At 41.0% G+C, this 20,867-nt stretch overlaps 1 protein-coding gene across 1 annotated transcript in view; it reads right to left on the reverse strand.

The window, feature by feature from the left end:
• Window positions 1–20,867, reverse strand: part of FBXL13 (F-box and leucine rich repeat protein 13) — a 478,799-nt gene that overhangs the window by 394,460 nt on the left and 63,472 nt on the right. The window contains exon 4 of the mRNA XM_053716536.1: window positions 18,044–18,111. Within this exon, the coding sequence (XP_053572511.1) occupies window positions 18,044–18,111 (68 nt within the window). The remainder of the gene's footprint in view (window positions 1–18,043; window positions 18,112–20,867) is intronic.

Consider the following 20,867-nt stretch of genomic DNA (forward strand, 5'->3'; position numbering starts at 1 on the left):
ATAAAAAATAAATTATCAAATATTTAAACTAATTACACCTAATCTAATAGCCCCCAAAATAAAAAAAACCTAGCGGGGCATTGCCCCAAAGAAATCAGCTCTTTTACCTGTAAATAAAAATACAAACACCCCCCCCCCAGCAGTAAAACCCATCACCCACACAACCAACCACCCCCAAATAAAAACCTACCTAAAAAACCTAAGTTCCCCATTGCCCTGAAAAGGGCATTTGGATGGGCATTGCCCTTAAAGGGCATTTAGCTATTTTTCTGCCGAAAGTCCCTAACCTAAAATTAAAACCCACCCAATAAACCCTTAAAAAAAACCTAACACTAACCCCCGAAGATCCACTTACTGTCAGGGTTTTTTCCCTGCTTTGTTTGTTATGTGCTGCTGGCAGCCATTTTACTCACCTCTCTTGCTGACTCTGGTGCATACTGTGTGATGCTGCTCATTTCCTGCACTTCCTTTTATGGCCAGACTGGTGTACATCATCCGTGTGAGACAGGATGCAGTCTCAGAATTGTGATGTCATCACTTATTATTTAAAGGGCCTCTGTTCAGTATGCTTTGCCCTTCTGTTGTCTCAGATCTGTTTGTTAGAGCTCCTGTGTATTACATAGCTGTCTGACGTCCCTCCTGGTTCCTGATCCCTGGCTTGTTCCTGACTCTGCTGTTTTCCTTGTTCCTGATTCCGGCTCGTCTGACTATTCGCTTTGGCTCCTGACTCGGCTCATCTGACTACCAGCTATGGTTTTGATTCCTGGCTTGTTATTTGACTTGTGGACTTTTTATTATATTTTGCTATTAATAAAAGTTATGATTATTTTTGCACTTCTCGTCTCAGTCTGATTCCTGGCACCCTGACACTCACAGTTTTTGAAGACCCGACATCCATCCTCAACAAAGCGGCAGAAGTCCTCAGCGAAGCCGGCAGAAGTCTTCATCCAAGTGGGCCGAAGTCTTCATACAAGCCGGCAGAAGTCTTCATCCAGACGGTATCTTCTATCTTCATCCATCCGGCGCGGAGCGGGTCCATCTTCAAGACATCCGGCGAGGAGCATCCTCTTCTTACGACGTCTTCTGAAGAATGAAGTTTCCCTTTAAATGACGTCATCCAAGATGGCATCGCTTACATTCCGATTGGCTAATAAAATTCTATCAGCCAATCGGAATTAAGGTGGAAAAAATCCTATTGGCTGTTGCAATCAGCCAATAGGATTGAGCTTTCATCCTATTGGCTGATCCAATCAGCCAATAGAATGCAAGCTCAATCCTATTGGCTGATTGGATCAGCCATTAGGATTGTGTAACTTAGTGTTTTTTATTTTGTGCAACTTAGTTTTTTTTATTTTTTGTAACTTAGTTGTTATTTTTTTGCAACTTAGTTACAGTAATTTTTACTTATAGATTTAAATAATTTGAGTAGGGTTAAGTTTTTAAATATGTAATATAGTTAATTTAATTTGTAGTTTAATGTAATTTTAGTATAATAGGGTAGGTTAATTAATAGTTTAATATAGTTTGATGCAATTTTAGTATAATAGGGTAGGTTAATTAGTAGTTTAATATAGTTTACTTTAATTCTAAAGGTAAGTTTAAATGTATTATAAGATAGGGATGAGTTAATATTTAATGTAAAGTTAGCGGGTTGTTAGGTTAAGGGGTTAATAGCTTAATTTAGTTTATGGCGATGTGGGGGGCTGGCGGTTTAGGGGTTAATAGGTTTAGTAAGTGGTAGTGATGTGGGAGGCCAGGGGTTTAGGGGTTAATACATTTATTTAGTTGCAGAGGGGTCCGGGAGCGGCGAGATAGGGGTTAATACATTTATTAGAGTTGCAGTGGGCTCCGGGAGCGGCAGGATAGGGGTTAATAAGTTTATTAGAGTTGCGGTGGCCTCCGGGAGCGGCAGGATAGGGGTTAATAACTTTTAGAGTTGCAGTGGGCTCCGGGAGCGGCGGGATAGGGGTTAATACATTTATTTAGTTGCGGCGGGGTCCGGGAGCGGTGGGATAGGGGTTAAACATTTTAGTATAGTGGCAGTGTTTAGTGACAGGATATAAATAAAGTTGGGAAAAAGCCGAATAGCAGCGAGATCGATGACTGTTAGTTAACAACAGTCCGCTGCTCATCGCCCCGGTGCGCAGCTTTTTGAAAGCTTTTTTCATAAATATGGAGAGCGTATTCAGGTCCGCGGCCGCGATGTTAGGTGAGCGTATTGGTGCCGGCGAATGCAGCACAGTTTACGGCTTGATAGATAGGCCTCTTAGCGTTGTTAATAAAAATAAAACAAAAATAGAACTACAGAAAAAAATAAACAAATTATCAAAAATAAAAAAAGTAAACCTAATCCCTATGAAAATAATAAAGCCCCCCCAAAAAAATAAAAACACCCCCTAATCTAATGTTAAACTACCAATAGCCCTTAAAAGGGCTTTTTGTAGGATATTGCCCTAAGTTAAACAGCTCTTTTGCAGTTACAGAAAATTCTAAGTCCCCCCAAAATAAAAAACCTAACACTAAAAAACCTAAACTATCCATTGCCCTGAAAAGAGCATTTGTATGGGCATTGCCCACAAAAATTAAAAAAAAAAAAAAAAAACTAAAGTTTAAATTAAGCTAAATAAAAAACAAAATTAAAAAAACAAAAATTACCAAAGTTTAAAAAATTAAACCTAATCCCTATGAAAATAAAAAAGCCCACCAAAATAAAAACACCCCCTAATCTAAAAATAAACTACCAATAGCCCTTAAAAGGGCCTTTTGTAGGGCATTGCCCTAAGTTTAACAGCTCTTTTAAGAAATAAACATATTAAGACCCCCTAACAGTAAAACCGCCCACCCACCAAACCTCCCAAAATAAAAAACCTAAACTATCCATTGCCCTGAAAATGGCATTTGTATGGGCGTTACCCTTAAAAGGGCACGCAGCTCTTTTGCTGCCCATCCCTAATCTAAAAAAAAAAAAATTTAAAAAAAAAAATAACACTAAAGTTCCCAAAACCAGCTTCCGCCGAAGCAAAAACATCAAATTTGTAAAATTTCGCAAAAGTATGTACGGAGGACCAAGTAGCCGCCTTACAAATCTGCTCCACAGAGGCCTCGTTCTTAAAGGCCCAAGAAGAGGCCACATCCCTAGTTGAGTGAGCCGTAATCCTCTGAGGAGGCTTATGTCCCGCTGTCTCATAGCCCAGCCGGATAATGCTCCTCAACCATAAAAAGACAGCGGAGTGGAAGAGGCCCTTTTCCCCCAACGCTTCCCTGAATACACAACAAATAGCGACAAAGTTTGTCTGAAATCCTTCATGGCCTGAAGATAAAATTTCAAGGCTTGAACCACGTCCAAGTTATGAAGTAACCTCTCCTTAGACGAAGAAGGGTTAGGACACAAGGAAGGAACTACTATCTTCTGATTGATGTTACGATCTGATACTACCTTGGGGAGAAAACCCCATCCAGTGTGAAGCACAGCCTTATCAGCGTGAAAAAACAGGTAAGGAGGCTCAAATTGCAAGGCCGCTAACTCAGACTCTGCGAGCCGAAGCAATAGCCAGAAGAAATAGAACCTTCCAGGAAACAATCTTAATGTCAAGCGCATGCATAGGCTCAGACGGAACCCTCTGCAAAACTTTAAGAACCAAGTTTAAGCTCCAAGGAGGAGCAGAAGTTCTTAACACCAGTCTGATTCTGGACAGAGCCTGAACAAAGGATTGAATATCAGGAAGCTCCGCTAGCTTCTTGTGTAACAGAACCGATAAAGCCTAAATCTGTCCCTTTAAGGAACTGGCGGCAAGGCCCTTATCCAAACTATCTTGGAGAAAAGCCAGAATCCTGGATACCCTAATCTTGTGCCAGGGATATCCACGTTCTTCACACCAGGATAAATAGGCCTCCACACCTTATGATAGATGCGACGAGTGACCGGTTTCCTGGCCTGAATGAGAGTATCAATCACTCTCTCCGAGAACCCTCTCTTAGCCAAGACTAGGCGTTCAATCTCCACGCAGTCAGCCTCAGAGAATCAAGGTTTTGGTGGATAAAGGGACCCTGAACCAGCAGATCTCTGAGACAGTGTAGCCTCCATGGAGGAGACGACGACCTCCCCACCAGATCCACAAACCACGTCTTCCGTGGCCATGACGGAGCAATCAGAACTATCGAAGCTTGCTCCTGTTTAATGCAGGCTACCACTCGAGGAAGGAGTGGCAATGGTGGAAAAATGTAAATCAGGTTGAACTCCCAAGGCACTGCTAAGGCATCTATGAGCTCTGCCAGGGGATCCCTGGACCGCGACCCGTATCTTGGTAGATTGAAGTTGAGTCTGGATGCCATGAGGTCTATATCTGGCGTCCCCCATCTGTTGCAGATCTCCGCAAACACCTCGGGATGGAGAGACCATTCCCCCGGATGAAACTATTGTCTACTGAGAAAATCCACTTCCCAATTGTCCACACCTGGAATGTGGATCGCTGAGAGCGAGCAGTTGTGGGTCTCTGCCCATTTCAGAATCCGAGATACTTCCCTCATGGCTAGGGAGCTTCTCGTTCCTCCCTGATGGTTTATGTAAGCCACCGAGGTAATGTTGTTCGACTGGAATCTGATGAATCGGGACGACCCCAGGAGGGGCCAAGCCCTCAGAGTGTTGAATATCGCCCAAAGTTCCAGAATATTCATTGGAAGAGTCGACTCCTCTCGAGTCCACCTGCCCTGTGCCCTTCTGGCACCCCAAACAGCACCCCATCCTGATAGACTTGCATCTGTGGTCACAATCTCTCAGGATGGCCTCAAAAAAGAAGTCCCCTGGGACAGCTGTCCCAGGCGGATCCACCAAGAGAGAGATTCCCTCACTTGGTTGTCCAGAGAAATCTGTTGGGATAGATCCGAGTGATTGCCGTTCCACTGTCTCAACATGCATAACTGAAGAGGCCTGAGATGGAACCTGGTGAATTGAATGACATCTATGCTGGATACCATGAGCCCAATCACCTCCATACACCTGGCCACAGATGTCCTTGAGGAGGTCTGAAGGGCAAGAAAGTTGGACGTCTCTAATCTGTCAAGAATATCTTCATGCATATGTAATCTATTATCGTACCCAGAAATTCCACCCTGTTGCTGGGGACCAGAGAACTCTTTCCTTTGTTTATCTTCCATCTGTGGGATCGAAGGAGAAGAGCCCTCAATTTGTCCTCCGCAAGACTGCAGGACGGAGCCTGGACCAGAATATCGTCCAGATAAGGAGCCACTGCTATACCTCTGGCTCTCGCTACCGCAAGCAGTGCTCCCAGAACCTTCGTAAAAACTCTTGGGGCAGTCGCCAGACCAAACGGTAAGGCCACCATCTGGAAGTGTTAGTCCAGAAATGCGAATCTTAGGAACCTGAAATGGTCCTTGTGGATTGGCAGGTGAAGATAAGCATCTCTCAAGTCTATTGTGGTCATAAATTGCCCCTCTGGAACTAGGGGCAGAATCGATCTGATCGTCTCCATTTTGAACGATGGGACTGACAGAAACTTGTTTTGGCATTTTAGGTCTAGAATTGGGTGGAACATGCCCTCCTTCTTTGGGACCATGAAAAGGTTTGAATAGTACCCTAGACCCCTTTCCGCTAGAGGTACTGGAACAATTACTCGGAGAGAGGAGAGATCCCGCACACACTCGAGAAAGGCATCTCTCTTCTCTGGCCTTGAGGATAGGTTTGACAAGAGGAATCTGCCCCTGGGCGGATGAGACTTGAACCATATCCTGTAACCCTGGGCGATAACCTCCAGAACCCAAGGATCCTGTACGTCTCTCATCCAAGCCTCTGCAAACAGAGATAGTGTGCCCACTATGCGATGCAGAGACGGATCGGGGGCCGCCCCTTCATGCCGATTTTGTCTCGGTGGGCTTCTTGCTCTGCTTGGACTTGCTCCAGGAGTGAGCTGGCTTCCAAGATCCCTTGGACTGCTCGGTCTTCGCAGCAGGCTGCTGGCGCTGAGACTTGTCTGAACGAAAAGGACGAAAAGTAGAGCCCTTAGGCTTGTTCTTCTTATCCTGCGGAAGGAAAGCACCCTTGCCTCCCGTGACCGTGGATATGATAGAGTCCAGTCTTGGACCAAAGAGAGCCTTCCCCTGAAAAGTAAGGGATAGCAATCTAGACTTGGATGTCATGTCAGCAGACCAAGACTTTAACCATAGAGCCCTGCGGGCTAGAACTGAGAAACCTTATGTCTTGGCATTCAGGCGAATAACCTGCATGTTTGCATCACAGATAAAAGAATTAGCTACCCTTAAGGCCTTAATCTTTTCCTGTATCTCCTTGAGGGGAGTCTCCACCTCCACCATAGCTGATAGTGCGTCACACCAGTAGGTAGCCGATTCAGCCACCGCAGCGATTGCCGCTGCCGGTTGGAAAACAAACCCTGTGAGTTGAAACATCTTTCTCAACATGGATTCTAATTTGTTATTCATGGGCTCGGCTCCTTGAACGACAAACTATCTTTGAGGGGAATAGTCGTACGCTTAGCGAGCGTGGAGATAGCTCCATCCACCTTAGGAATGGCCCCCCATAGCTCGATCTGAGAGTTCGGGATGGGGAACAGCATTTTAAAAGAGGTAGAGGGAGAAAAGGACGAGCCAAGTTTCTTCCACTCCCTTTTAATAATAGTAGACATCTTCACAGGAACTGGAAAGGTCTGAGGCACCACCCTGCCCTCGTAGACACTATCTAACTTAGGGATTGCAGGTTCTTCCGGAAGTTTCGGTTCCGGAACCTCTAACGCTAAGGTAGCAAGCACTTCTTTCAGTAAAAAGCACAAATGCTCCATTTTAAACTTAAAATCTGGCTTCTCCAAAGAAGGATGGTTTAGAAGACGCCAATTCCGTCCCAGAGAGAACGCCTTCCTAAGTATCGGAGATGTCCTCATCATCGGATAATCTATCAGAGACATCCAACTGAGTAGATGATCCCTGGGACGGAAGGCTATGTCTTTCCCTTCGATTGCGCTTCGCAGGACGTGGTAGGGCATGGAAGGCCTCAGAAACCGCTGTTTTCAACTGGGCAGCGAAGTCTGGCGGCCAAGAGGCTCCTCCCTCGGGAGGATTAGTAGGGCCCTGGGGAGCAGCATGTGTAATTGGAGATGAATGTAGGAAACGCACCTTGCGGGACGGGGAACCCTCAGAGGTGGACGGCTCAGTAGTACTAAATATCTTATTTCTTTTAGACATTGCAATATTGTCAAAGTATGTGGAACACAGTTGAGCAGGCGGGTCAACCTGCACCTCCTCACAATAAATGAAAGTATCAAGTTTAATTAAAGAGGGAGTATCTTCTAACATATCCGAGTCCTCCATAGTTTATGCCTTTAATACGGACTAGATAGATTAAATGGCACCTTTATACACCAATGGCTGGAACACTCACAACCTCCTATGACCCAGACCACAGAGAAACCGTTACGTCTCCCGCAATTGCCGATCAGGAAAGAGGAAGTTGAAGAGGCCACACCCAGTCACATGGAGTGCCTTGCAGTACCGCCCCTGCATTATCGAGAAAAATGTGCCAAAAAATGGGCCGCATCGATCTAGTCTGTTCACACATTACTAGAGCCTCATCTCACACATGAAGCAGCATCAGAACACAATAAAGATATTATGCGTAATTCCCCCCTTTTCAATAATCCCCCTTCCAGGGATATTAACCCTTGATTTTATACAGATAAAGGAGACACACTGTGACCCTGTCTTCATGTGTTATCATATGTGTATAAATGAAACGATCTTACCATAATCTATGCCGTGGAACAGGAACATGGCCCTTCAAGTGTGACAGGTTAGTAGCATCGCTCCTGACATGGACTTGAATGCAGAAAGCAGGCAGCGAAACTCGTCAACGCTGAATGCTTAAGGATCTGTTAATCATGAGTCTGGATGGTTTTGCAGAAATGACACTCCCTGCATCTCCGGACTCTAACTATCGCCCATGCTCTCACTGAAAGGCTGACAGGTTTATATTCCAAAGAGTACTACCCTCTATAAGAGACTACTCCAATCTTCTGACACTTCTCTGCCAACCTCCTGTGACGAAAGGCAAAGAATGACTGGGGGATGTGGGGAGTGGGGGAGGTATTTAAGCATTTGGCTGGGGTGCCTTTGCCTCCTCCAGGTGGGCAGGTTCTAAATTCCCACAAGTGATGAATGAAGCAGTGGACTCTCCTCCCATTAAGATGGAAATTGCATGCTCTATCTAAATCACAAAAGAATAATTTTGTGTTCAGTGTCCCTTTAAGGCTGGTAAGCATATAATGTTGTGCATTCCTAAACTGTGTAAATTAAAGGGAGATGAAACCCCAATTTTTTCTTTTACGATTCAGATAAAGCTTACAATTTTTAAACAACATTACAGTTTACTTCATTCTCTGGGTATCATTTGTTGAAAAGAATACCCATGTAGGCTCAGGAGCAGCAGTGCCTTACTGGGTACTAGCTGCTTATTGAAACGGAAGTTAAGAAGCAGTGGTCGTAGGTGGCGGAATGAAATCCTCCTGATCCGATACGATCGGGATGATTGACGGCCGCCAGTGTGCAGGGGGCGGCATTGCACAAGCAATTCACCAGAAATGCTTGTGCAATATTAAATGCAGACAGGGTATGCTGTCGGCATTTAGTGAGCTCAAGCAGACATGATTCGCTACAGCGAATCATGTCCGCTCGCCCTTTATTAAATTTACCCCCTTGTCTCACAACCCTAAGCCACCCATAACGTGACTGACTACAATAAATTCTGCAAGACGTGTGTGTGTATATGTATATATATTTTTTTATTTTTTTTTTGTTTATTTACAAGTGTCAGATTTATTTACAGTACATCATTTTTAAGTGTTCACTATTTCAGGTTTATAGGGAGGAGAAGAAATATTATTATGGTTTACAAGTCATGGGAACAACGTTATTAGTAAGGAGGAAATACAATTACTAGTTCTTTCATTGCAAAGTACAGGAAAAGTAACAAATTTCTCAGCAGCCTGCTGTAATATGTCTAACCCTTATTAAAGGGGCATTAAAGTAAAAAATGAACTTTCATGATTCAGATAGAGCATGCAATTTTAAGAGATTTTCCAATTTACTTCCATTATCTAATTTTGCACAGTCTTTTTATATACACACTTTCTGAGGCTCTAGCTCATTCAAAGAATGTGCACAAGTTCACTGGGTATATGTATAATAGTCTGTGATTGGCTGATAGCTGTCACATAATACAGGGGGCCGGAGAATAGGGGGGGGGGACAAAGAAATTGTCAGAAAAAAAAATCTCTTTATTCCAAATTCAAAGTAAGTGTTAATACATTGTCTTTTTTTTTTTTTTTTTTAACGAACTTGATAATTATACAAGATAATTATACAATTCTACTGAAATAAATGGTCATTTAAAGGGACAGTCTACTCCGGAATTTACATAGTAACATAGTAGATAAGGTTGAAAAAAGACTGAAGTCCATCGAGTTCAACCTATACAAATCTAAAATACTTACAAAAAGCTCCAGTTAAGCTTAAATAACCCCATTAAAATGTGACCCATTTAATACTAGCAATCATATCCATGAATTTTGTTTATATACAGAAATTTATTCAGACTATTTTTAAATGTATCTATGGTATTGGCATTCACTACCTCCTTTGGTAATGAGTTCCACAATTTTATTGCTCTTACAGTGTATTTGTATTGTTTAAAAAGATAGATAATCCCTTTATTTCCCTGGTGCATTTAAATTACAACTCTCAGTTGTACCAATAGCTCCCCTTACACTGCTGAGTACTGGATAAAAGTCAGCCTATTACATTCAGCTACAGATCAAAAACTTGCTGACATGGTGAGAAATCACGCAACATTATTTTGTATATTTTTTTTAGCATTATAAGGCAATGTATGTGTGTATCCTCTTCACATCCAGAGCCTGCATAGCGAGATAAACAGTTCACAGGGTAACATTTGCCTTTCTAAAATTCTTCGAGAGACCTCAAAGTACTAATGAGACTTTATATTTCCTCTCGCTAGTGCAGAGTATTAGAGCCTCTCGCTAGAGCAGAGTATTACATCATCTCGCTAGTGCAGAGTATTAGAGCCTCTCGCTAGAGCAGAGTATTACATCATCTCGCTAGAGCAGAGTATTAGATCCTCTCGCTAGTGCAGAGTATTAGATCCTCTCGCTAGTGCAGAATATTAGATCCTCTCGCTAGTGCAGAGTATTAGATCCTCTCGCTAGTGCAGAGTATTAGATCCTCTCGCTAGTGCAGAGTATTAGATCCTCTCGCTAGTGCAGAGTATTAGATCCTCTCGCTAGTGCAGAGTATTAGATCCTCTCGCTAGAGCAGAGTATTAGATCATCTCGCTAGTACAGAGCGTATTAGATCATCTCGCTAGTGCAGAGTATTAGATCATCTCGCTAGAGCAGAGTATTAGATCCTCTCGCTAGAGCAGAGTATTAGATCCTCTCCCTAGAGCAGAGAGTATTAGATCATTTCTCTAGTGCAGAGCGTATTAAATCATCTCGCTAGTGCAGAGCGTATTAGATCATCTCGCTAGTGCAAAGAGTATTAGATCCTCTCACTAGTGCAAAGAGTATTAGATCCTCTCGCTAGTGCAAAGAGTATTAGATCCTCTTGCTAGAGCAGAGTATTAGATCCTCTCGCTAGAGCAGAGTATTAGATCCTCTCGCTAGAGCAGAGTATTAGATCCTCTCGCTAGTGCAGAGTATTAGATCATCTCACTAGTGCAGAGTATTAGATCATCTCACTAGTGCAGAGTATTAGATCATCTCACTAGTGCAGAGTATTAGATCTCGCTAGTGCAGAGTTTTAGATCTCACTAGTGCAGAAAGTATTAGATCCTCTTGCTAGAACAGAGTATTAGATCCTCTCGCTAGAGCAGAGTATTAGATCACCTCGCTAGTGCAGGGAGTATTAGATCATCTCGCTAGTGCAGAGAATTAGATCATCTCGCTAGAGCAGAGTATTAGATCCTCTCGCTAGTGCAGAGTATTAGATCACCTCGCTAGTGCAGGGAGTATTAGATCATCTCGCTCATACTCTTAAAGGGACATGAAACACAAAAAATTATTTAATGATTTAGGTACAACATACAATTTAAACAACTTTCCAGTTTACTTCTATTATCAAATTTGCTTCAGTCTCTTGGTATCATTTGTTAAAGGAGCAGCAATGCACTACTGGTATCTAACTGAACACATGGATGAGCCAATGACAATCGGTATATATATGCAGCCACCAATCAGCAGCGAGAACCTAGGTTCTTTGCTGCTTCTGAGCTTAACGAGATAAACCTTTCAGCAAAGGATAACAAGAAAAGGAATCAAATAATAGAAGTAAATTTGAAAGTTGTTTAAAATTGTATGCTCTGTCTAAATCATGAAAGTCTAATTATGACTTTATTAATCAGATAGAGAATATAATTTTAAACAACTTTTCAATTTTCTTTTATTATTTAATTTGCTTCCTTCTCTTGTTATCCTTTGCTAAAAATGTTTATCTAGGTAAGCTCATGAGCAGCAGAGAACCTACGTAGCTGCTGATTGGTGGCTGCATATATATTTTGATTGTGATTGGCTCACTCATATGTTCAGTTAGAAACCAGTAGTACATTGCTGCTCCTTCAACAAATGATACCAAGAGAATGAAACAAATTGGATAATAGAAGTAAATTAGAAAGTGGTTTAAAATTGTATTCTCTACCTGAATCATGAATGAAAAAAAATTGGTTTCATGTCCCTTTAAGCCAATCTACAGGAGATGACGCCAAGGATTCAAAAAAAGAAGAGAGAGCAGCCACTAGTTGTGAGTACAAGTCACCAGGCTTTGTGTTGAAATAAAAAGTAACCTAACATAAGTATAGTATATTCCTAATAAAGAATTACTTTGCAAATGTAGCAGATGTTTGGAACAGCATTTAAAATATGGCTAAATCCAGTAAGAGATTACAAACATTTACTAGGCACATTTTTTCAAGACATTAATCGCACACTCTCATATGACACACACACACACTCTCATATGACACACACACACTCTCATATGACACACACACACTCTCTCATGACACACACACTCTCATGACACACACACTCTCATGACACACACACTCTCATACGACACACACACACACTCTCATATGACACACACACACTCATATGACACACACACACTCATATGACACACACACACAAACACACACACACTCTTATACGAGACACATACACACACTCTCATACAACACAAACACAACACACACACTCTCATACGACACACACACACTCTCATACAACACAAACAGTCTCATACGACACACACACACACACACTCTCATACAACACAAACACAACACACACACTCTCATACGACACACACACACTCTCATACAACACAAACAGTCTCATACGACACACACACACACACACTCTCATACAACACAAACACACTCTCATACAACACAAACACACACACACACTCATACAACACAAACACAACACAACCAAACACTCTCATACGACACACACACACACTCTCATACAACACAAACAGTCTCATACGACACACACACACACACTCTCATACAACACAAACACACTCTAATACAACACAAACACACACACACTCTCATACGACACACACACGCACACACTCTCATACAACACAACCACACACTCTCATACAACACAAACACAACACAACCAAACACTCTCATACAACACAAACACACACTCTCATATAACACACACTCTCATACAACACACACTCTCATACAACACACACAACACAACCACACACTCTCATACAACACACACTCTCATACAACACAAACACACACACACTCTCATACAACACAAACACACACACACTCTCATACGACACACACACGCACACACTCTCATACAACACAAACACACACACTCTCATACGACACACACACGCACACACTCTCATACAACACAAACACAACCACACACTCTCATACAACACAAACACAACACAACCAAACACTCTCATACAACACAAACACACACTCTCATATAACACACACTCTCATACAACACAAACACACACTCTCATACGACACACACAACACAACCACACACTCTCATACAACACAAACACACACTCTCATATAACACACACTCTCATACAACACACACTCTCATACAACACAAACACACACAGTCTCATACGACACACACTCATACAACACACACTCATACGACACACACACCACACAAACTGCAACACACACACCACACAAACTACAACACACAAAGAAGTTGTGACCCAGGCCGCATGTATTTTCACTAATTTAACAGTGATTAATTATTTGGCCTGGTTCTTTTCCTCTGTATTTTACCTCCAAAAATATCCTTTTCCCAGGCCTCCAGAGAGACTGGTGTATATCTTGCATACTTCATAACTCAGACCCTGCTTTATTTCTGCACAATAATAGTTTGATCAATACAAAGGCTCATTTATACCTTTCCCTGATTGTCCAGAAAAGGAAATAAGAAAAACATAACAGAGGTTTTTTAAGATATATGTCCATGTTGGATTGCAAAGCAATGCACATTTTTCTAACTGTATGAGTTTTAATCTTTCTGCAATGCACTGCTTTATTATATGTATGTATGCGTGTGTGTGGTATGTGTGTACAGTCGGTATTGAAAAGTATTATATGTATGTATGCGTGTGTGGTATGTGTGTACAGTCGGTATTGAAAAGTATTATATGTATGTATGCGTGTGTGTGGTATGTGTGTACAGTCGGTATTGAAAAGTATTATATGTATGTATGCGTGTGTGTGGTATGTGTGTACAGTGGGTATTGAAAAGAATCACCCCCTTGAAAATAATCACATTTTGTTGCTTTGCAGTCTGAAATAAAGACACAGTTTTTGTTTATCCAGTTGTAATTACTCAGTGCAACTTATAACATCTAAGTGAAAGATATAACACCAACATGTCAGGCAAAAATGAAGACAAAATTAAAAAACAGAATCACTGAGTTGCAAAAAGGATCACCCCCTTGTGTCAGTATTTTGTTGAACCACCTTTTGCTTTAATTACAGCCTTTAGTCTGTTGGGATATGTCTCTAACTTTGCACATCTTTACTGTGCAATATTTGCCCACTCTTCTTTGCAGAACTGCTCTAGTTCAGTTACATTTGATGGTGACCGTTTGTGGACTGCAGTCTTCAAGTCATGACACAGATATTCAATGGGCTATTACTAGGCCATGCAAGGACATTCACCTTTTTCTCTTTCAACCACTGTGTGGTCATATTTGCTGTGTGCTTTGGGTCATTGTCATGTTAGAAGGTAAACTTTTTTCCCCACTGACAACTTCCTGGCAGAGGTCAGCAGATTTTCCTCAAGAATTTTATGGTATTTTGCCCCATCCATTATTCCTTCTTTCTGACAAGTGCTCCAGTGCCTGCTACAGAGAAACACCCCCATAACAGGATATTACCACCTCCATGCTTTACTGTAGGTATGATGTTATTTGGATGGTGAGCTGTATTGGATTTCCTCCAGACATATTGTTTGGTGTTGAGGCCAAATAATTCAAAATTTAGTCTCATCAGACCATTACACCTTTATCCATGTGGCCTTAGAATCTCCTAGGTGTGTTATGGCAAAGCTCAGTCATGACTGCATGTGGCCTTTCTTGAGGAGTGGCTTTTTTCTTGCAATCCTCCCATTCAAGCCAAATTTGTGGAGAATTTGTGATATTGTTGTCACATGCACACAATGAACACTGTCATAAATTCCTTCAACTGCTTCAGAGTTGCTGTGAGCCTCTCTGACCAGTTTCCTCCTGGCTCTTTCATCCCGTTTGGACCGACGTCCTGATCCATAGAGGGTCTGTGTTGTACTAAATACATTCCACTTCTTAATAATAGATTTCACTGTGCTTCTAGGCATTGATAAAGCCTTTGGTATTTTCGTGTATCCATCCCCTGACTTGTGCCTGTCTACAATATTATCCCAGAGATATTTTGACAGTGCCTTGCCACCCATAGTTGATTGTTTGCTTCAGTTGCACTACCAGGGACTGAGATGCTCCAGGAAAGCTCTTTTCATGCTGAGCTAATCAATATGCCCACAGCTCATCACAGTTGAAGGTCAAATAGCTTTGTATGTGCCGCTGAGAAGGTGATTAGCTACACCTGATGGAGTTTACAAGTAATTTTAAGAGGGGGTGATCCTTTTTGCAACTTAGTGATTCTGTTTTTGAATTCTCTTTATTTTTGTCTGCCATGTTGGTGTTATATCTTTCACTTGGATGTTATAACTGGATAACAAAAAAACCTGTGTGTCTTTATTTCAGGCTGCAAAGCAAAAAAGTGTGATTATTTTCAAGGGGTGATTCTTTTCAATACCCACTGTATATATGTGTAGTGTGTGTGTATATATGTGTGGTGTCTGTGCGTGTGTATGTGTGGTGAGTGTGTGTATGTGTGGTGTGTGTGCAGGGCTGCCATCAGGGGGTGACAGGGGTGACTCCTGTCAGGGGCCGAATGGGCTAGGGGGGCCCCAGGAGGCAAGAACTAAAAAAAAAATTTTTTTTTTTTTTTTTTACATTTTGGCAGCCACCAGTGGGTACTACAGCAGAGTGCTAATTGAGCATGGGCAATGTTATTACAAGGAGTAAAGTATTAGCATTTGAGATGATTTCTGAGTGTGCACTAAACCACTATGCACAGTGTGAGACAGACTTGGCACTTTGTTTGTAGAGTGTGTGCCTGAGTCAGACGGCCGATCACTTTCATTTGCAGAGGAGGTAGGAATTACTTAGCAAATGTTTTTTATTTCTTTGTGCAATTTAAGATTGTAACTTCAGTGTGGTAGTAGTTGTATGGTGGGGCCAGGGGTCCATAAAAACACATTTTTTTAACAGCAGTGTATTTATGATTATTTGACAATGCTGTAGAAATTCTATATTTAAAACCATGCAGAAATGTTTCCTCCTCAATACACAAATGATATATATTACATTCCAGTTTACTGCCCCTTTATGCAAGGACTTTCCCGATGCAAGGAGGCATTTTATCCAAGATTTTTACATCTGCATAACATGTTATACTCTCAGATTAAGATTGTTCAGTGTTGGAAATTAGACAGGTTAACTTAAAACTGTTCAGTTTACTCTACAGCTGACTTAATTTTGAAATGCATACCAACAAGCTTAAATCCTGCATTTAACCAGATCTAATGGAATGAGTACCACAGCTTATGGTTCCACCAAGACCATATAGAGTACAGCATTTTTAAAATCCACAAGTACATCTGACAGATGGGAACATTTGTACACTATATTTGAAGTGGTGCTCTTGGTTGGGGAAAATGGGGAAAATATCAAACAAACATATGTCAACCTTTTAAAAGTACTTTTCTTCATCTAGCCATCTACCCAGATCATTAATATACAATTTTGAATTCACAGAATTATTTTTGTTTGCACATTTACAAATATGATTCTTTAAAAAGTGATCTCTTAATTTCTGCATTTTTTTTTATCATGCATGTCACACACTGTTAATTTAGGGGATGCAAGGTGCATCAATGTTTCCTCCTGTGAGCGTTTATGTGGGTGTCTGTGTTTATGTCTTTGTGCTTTGGTTTGTGTCTCTATGAGTGTGTATGTATTTTTTTCTGTTGGTATCTCTGTGAGGGTGGGTGTGTATGTATTTGTGCATTTTCTGTGGATGTCTGTGAGGGTGTGTGCATATGTCTTTGAGCTTTTTCTATGGGTGTCTCTGTGAGGGTGGGCGTGTGTTTGTCTTTGTGTATTTTCTCTGGATGCCTCTGTGAGGTTGAGTGTGTATGTCTGTGTTTTCTGTGGATGTCTCTGTGAGGGTGTGTGTGTGTATGTCTGTGTTTTCTGTGGATGTCTCTGTGAGGGTGTGTATTTTCTGTGGGTGTTCCTGTGAGGGGGTGTGTATGTCTTTGTGTGTTTTCTGTGGATGTCTCAGTGAGGGTGTGTATGTATGTCTTTCTGTATTTTCTGTGGGTGTCTCTGTGTGTGTGTGTGTGTGTGTGTATGTCTTTGTGTGTTTTCTGAGGCGGTCTCTGTTGGTGTTTGTGTGTATGTGCAAGTTTGAGTTTGTGTGTGTGTCCATTGTCTGTTCCTTTTTAGGACATTTTGACCTTACTACTGATTATTCACATCTTTCTATAGACTTTGAGACTAATGAGACCTTTCCGGAAGTCACCAATCTACCATTTAACCTTTAAATTATTGTTTAGGCAGTTCAGGGCCCTTCCATTCAGCCACTGCATGCTGTTGTCATCATTTAGTTGGCATCTTCCTTTACAAAAAGATAACCAGAACTCCATATTTTGTTTTCTAAATCTCCTTTTTTTACAAAACTGTAGTTTACCTCATTACTTGTCAGGTCAATGTAAACAAGTGCTGAGTGTCTGTTTGGGTGTCTGTGTCTGAGTTTCTTTGCGTGTTTGCTAGAGTGTCTATATGTGAATCCTTATGTGTGTGTGTGTGTGTTTCAGTGTATGAGTGTGTCTGTATGTTACTACCTTTACAACATTTCCAAGTATAAATAGACACAAGAATAAAGTGCAACTGCATATATGTTTTAGTCACTTGGTCAAAAATTGCACATGTCAAAGGGGGGCCCTGATCAATGGTTAAGTCAGGGGCCCCAAAATTTCTAGTGGCGGCCCTGTGTGTGTGTACTGACGTTTAAGTATGTTGGCATTTTGCTCCCCTTCATGGATGTGTCTATAGAGAGCCAAAATATAAATCTGGCTGAACTTTCTATATTGTACAGTAAATTATTGGCTTTTGTGAGCCAAGTTGTCTCTGAATCAGGTCACATTACTATACAAAAGTAAAGTTCTTGCATGCGATCCAAAAAAATAAAGTTAAAGCAAGCATTCAATACTAAACTTTCATTATCTAAAGAAAGAAACTTGTCACAATGCAACTGCAATTTCATACATAAAATGATTTAAGATTTGAATCCACGTATCAGTAAAATACTTACTCAAAGCAGAGCCTCTGTAAATTGCCAATATAAAATGAATACGCTTTCTTGAATAATTCCGGGGACACCTGAAAAGATTAAAAAATCATATTACAGGAATGTTAAGTAATCGGAAAATCTTCTTGTTTACATTTTGCATGTGCAGAGACATAAAAACTTCATTCTCATGATGTTAAGCATCATTGGAATCATTAGTGAAAATATATTTTATTTGGAAACATTAACAAAAGAATGACAATATCAAGGTCACTGCTTATTTTAAAACTGAGGTGGAGGTGAAATCTTTTTTTAACTTGTACAGTTTCCTTACACTTTTTTTCTAGGGGCCCCATTCCAGTTATAAGTTTTGCCATGTGAGAGTACGCTGTTGTTGTTGCTCCTAGACGTTTCCACTTCACAATAAAATCACTTACAGTTAACCGAAGCAGATAGGGCACAAATTTCATGAACTGACTGGTAGCAAAGGTGTCATCCTATGACAGTGCCAAGAGGAAAAAGACACTGAGCTCTCAGTACTACTCATTGTGCTGAAAATATTTGTACATGGAAATTTCATGACTATGTGATGTATTTTATGCACCTGGGTATAGCTGAAACACATTAACTCAATAATTAGTAGGTGTGTGTGCATACCTTTGGCCAGATAGTGTACATACACAGACTTATGTACAGCACATACATATGCACATCACACAGTATACGTAATACACATACAGATTTTATTTTTAATACAGTAAGAGTGTGTGTGGGGGGGTGAGTGAAAGAAAGATTGAGATGGTAGACACAAGGGGAGTGACAATGTAAGAGAAGGGGACTGAGAAGATGAGTGAGAGGGAGAAATGATTAAGGGCTAGATTAGGAATGGAGCCCTAACAGTTACACGCAAGCGATAAGGGGTTTATCACAGGTGTTTGTGTGCATCGGGTTTTCCGCACGTATTACAAGTTGAAAGTAAATGCCATCGCTTGAGCGCAATTGAAGTTAACGTGCGTCAAGTTAGCACGTCCTCAGAGCTCTACTTAATGGTTTTGCCAAAAAAAAAAAAGGTGCCCCAAAAAAATAAAAATTATTCACAAAAAAATTGCACAAAAAAGTTTTAAGAGCTCAAAGATATAAGGTCTCAGGCAGGCAAAGTGCTTTAACATAGAGATACATATATATATATATATATATATATATATATATATATATATATATATATACACACACACGTCTATATGTGTGTACAGATGTATTTATGCACTTATATGTGTATATATGTACTTAGACATATATACACATACATATATATGTACACATATATAAGTGCATTGGAGCCCTCAGCAGTTAAGTAAGTGAAAATATGTAAAAAGCATATTTATGCAATATTCATATTTAATAAAGGGTTATACAGTGTATTTACTGTAAATATTTCACATTCCAATGTTCTGCACATAGCAGAATATGCTCTATGTATTTATAAATAGATATACACACAAAAGAAATAACAAAATTTATGCTTACCTGATAAATTTCTTTCTCTTGTGGTGTATCCAGTCCACGGGTTCATCCATTACTTGTGGGATATTCTCCTTCCCAACAGGAAGTTGCAAGAGGACACCCACAGCAGAGCTGTCTATATAGTTCCTCCCCTAACTGCCACCCCCAGTCATTCGACCGAAGACAAGCAAGAAAAAGGAGAAACTATAGGGTGCAGTGGTGACTGTAGTTTAAAAATAAAAAACACCTGGCTTAAAGTGACAGGGTGGGCCGTGGACTGGATACACCACAAGAGAAAGAAATTTATCAGGTAAGCATAAATTTTGTTTTCTCTTGTAAGGTGTATCCAGTCCACAGGTTCATCCATTACTTGTGGGATACCAATACCAAAGCTTTAGGACACGGATGAAGGGAGGGACAAGGCAGGAACTTAAACGGAAGGCACCACTGCCTGTAAGACCTTTCTCCCAAAAACAGCCTCCGAAGAAGCAAAAGTATCAAATTTGTAGAATTTAGAAAAAGTATGAAGCGAAGACCAAGTCGCCGCCTTACAAATCTGTTCAACAGAGGCCTCATTTTTAAAAGCCCATGTGGAAGCTACCGCTCTAGTGGAATGAGCTGTAATTCTTTCAGGAGGCTGCTGGCCAGCAGTCTCATAAGCTAAACGGATTATGCTTCTCAGCCAAAAAGAAAGAGAAGATGCCGAAGCCTTTTGGCCTCTCCTCTGTCCAGAGTAGACAACAAAAAATGCAGATGTTTGACGAAAATCCTTAGTAGCTTGTAAATAAAACTTTAAAAGCACGAACCACGTCAAGATTGTGTAATAGACGTTCCTTCTTTGAAGAAGGATTAGGACACAGTGACGGAACAACAATCTCCTGATTGATATTCTTATTAGATACCACCTTAGGAAGAAACCCAGGTTTGGTACGCAAAACTACCTACTACTTATCTGCATGGAAGATCAGATAAGGGGAATCACACTGTAAGGCAGATAACTCTAAAACGCTACGAGCCGAAGAGATAGCCATCAAAAACAGAACTTTCCAAGATAAAAGCTTGATATCTATGGAATGCAGAGGTTCAAACGGAACCCCTTGAAGAACTTTAAGAACTAAATTTAAACTCCATGGTGGAGCAACAGGTTTAAACACAGGCTTGATTCTAACTAAAGCCTGACAAAACGCCTGAACGTTTGGAACATCTGCCAGACGCTTGTGTAGAAGAATAGACAGAGGAGAAATCTGTCCCTTTAAGGAACTAGCTGACAATCCCTTCTCCAATCCTTCTTGGAGAAAGGATAATATCCTAGGAATCCTGACTTTACTCCATGAGTAACCCTTGG

This window comes from Bombina bombina, chromosome 6 (genome assembly GCF_027579735.1).
Source record: "Bombina bombina isolate aBomBom1 chromosome 6, aBomBom1.pri, whole genome shotgun sequence".
Classification (NCBI taxonomy): Eukaryota; Metazoa; Chordata; class Amphibia; order Anura; family Bombinatoridae; genus Bombina; species Bombina bombina.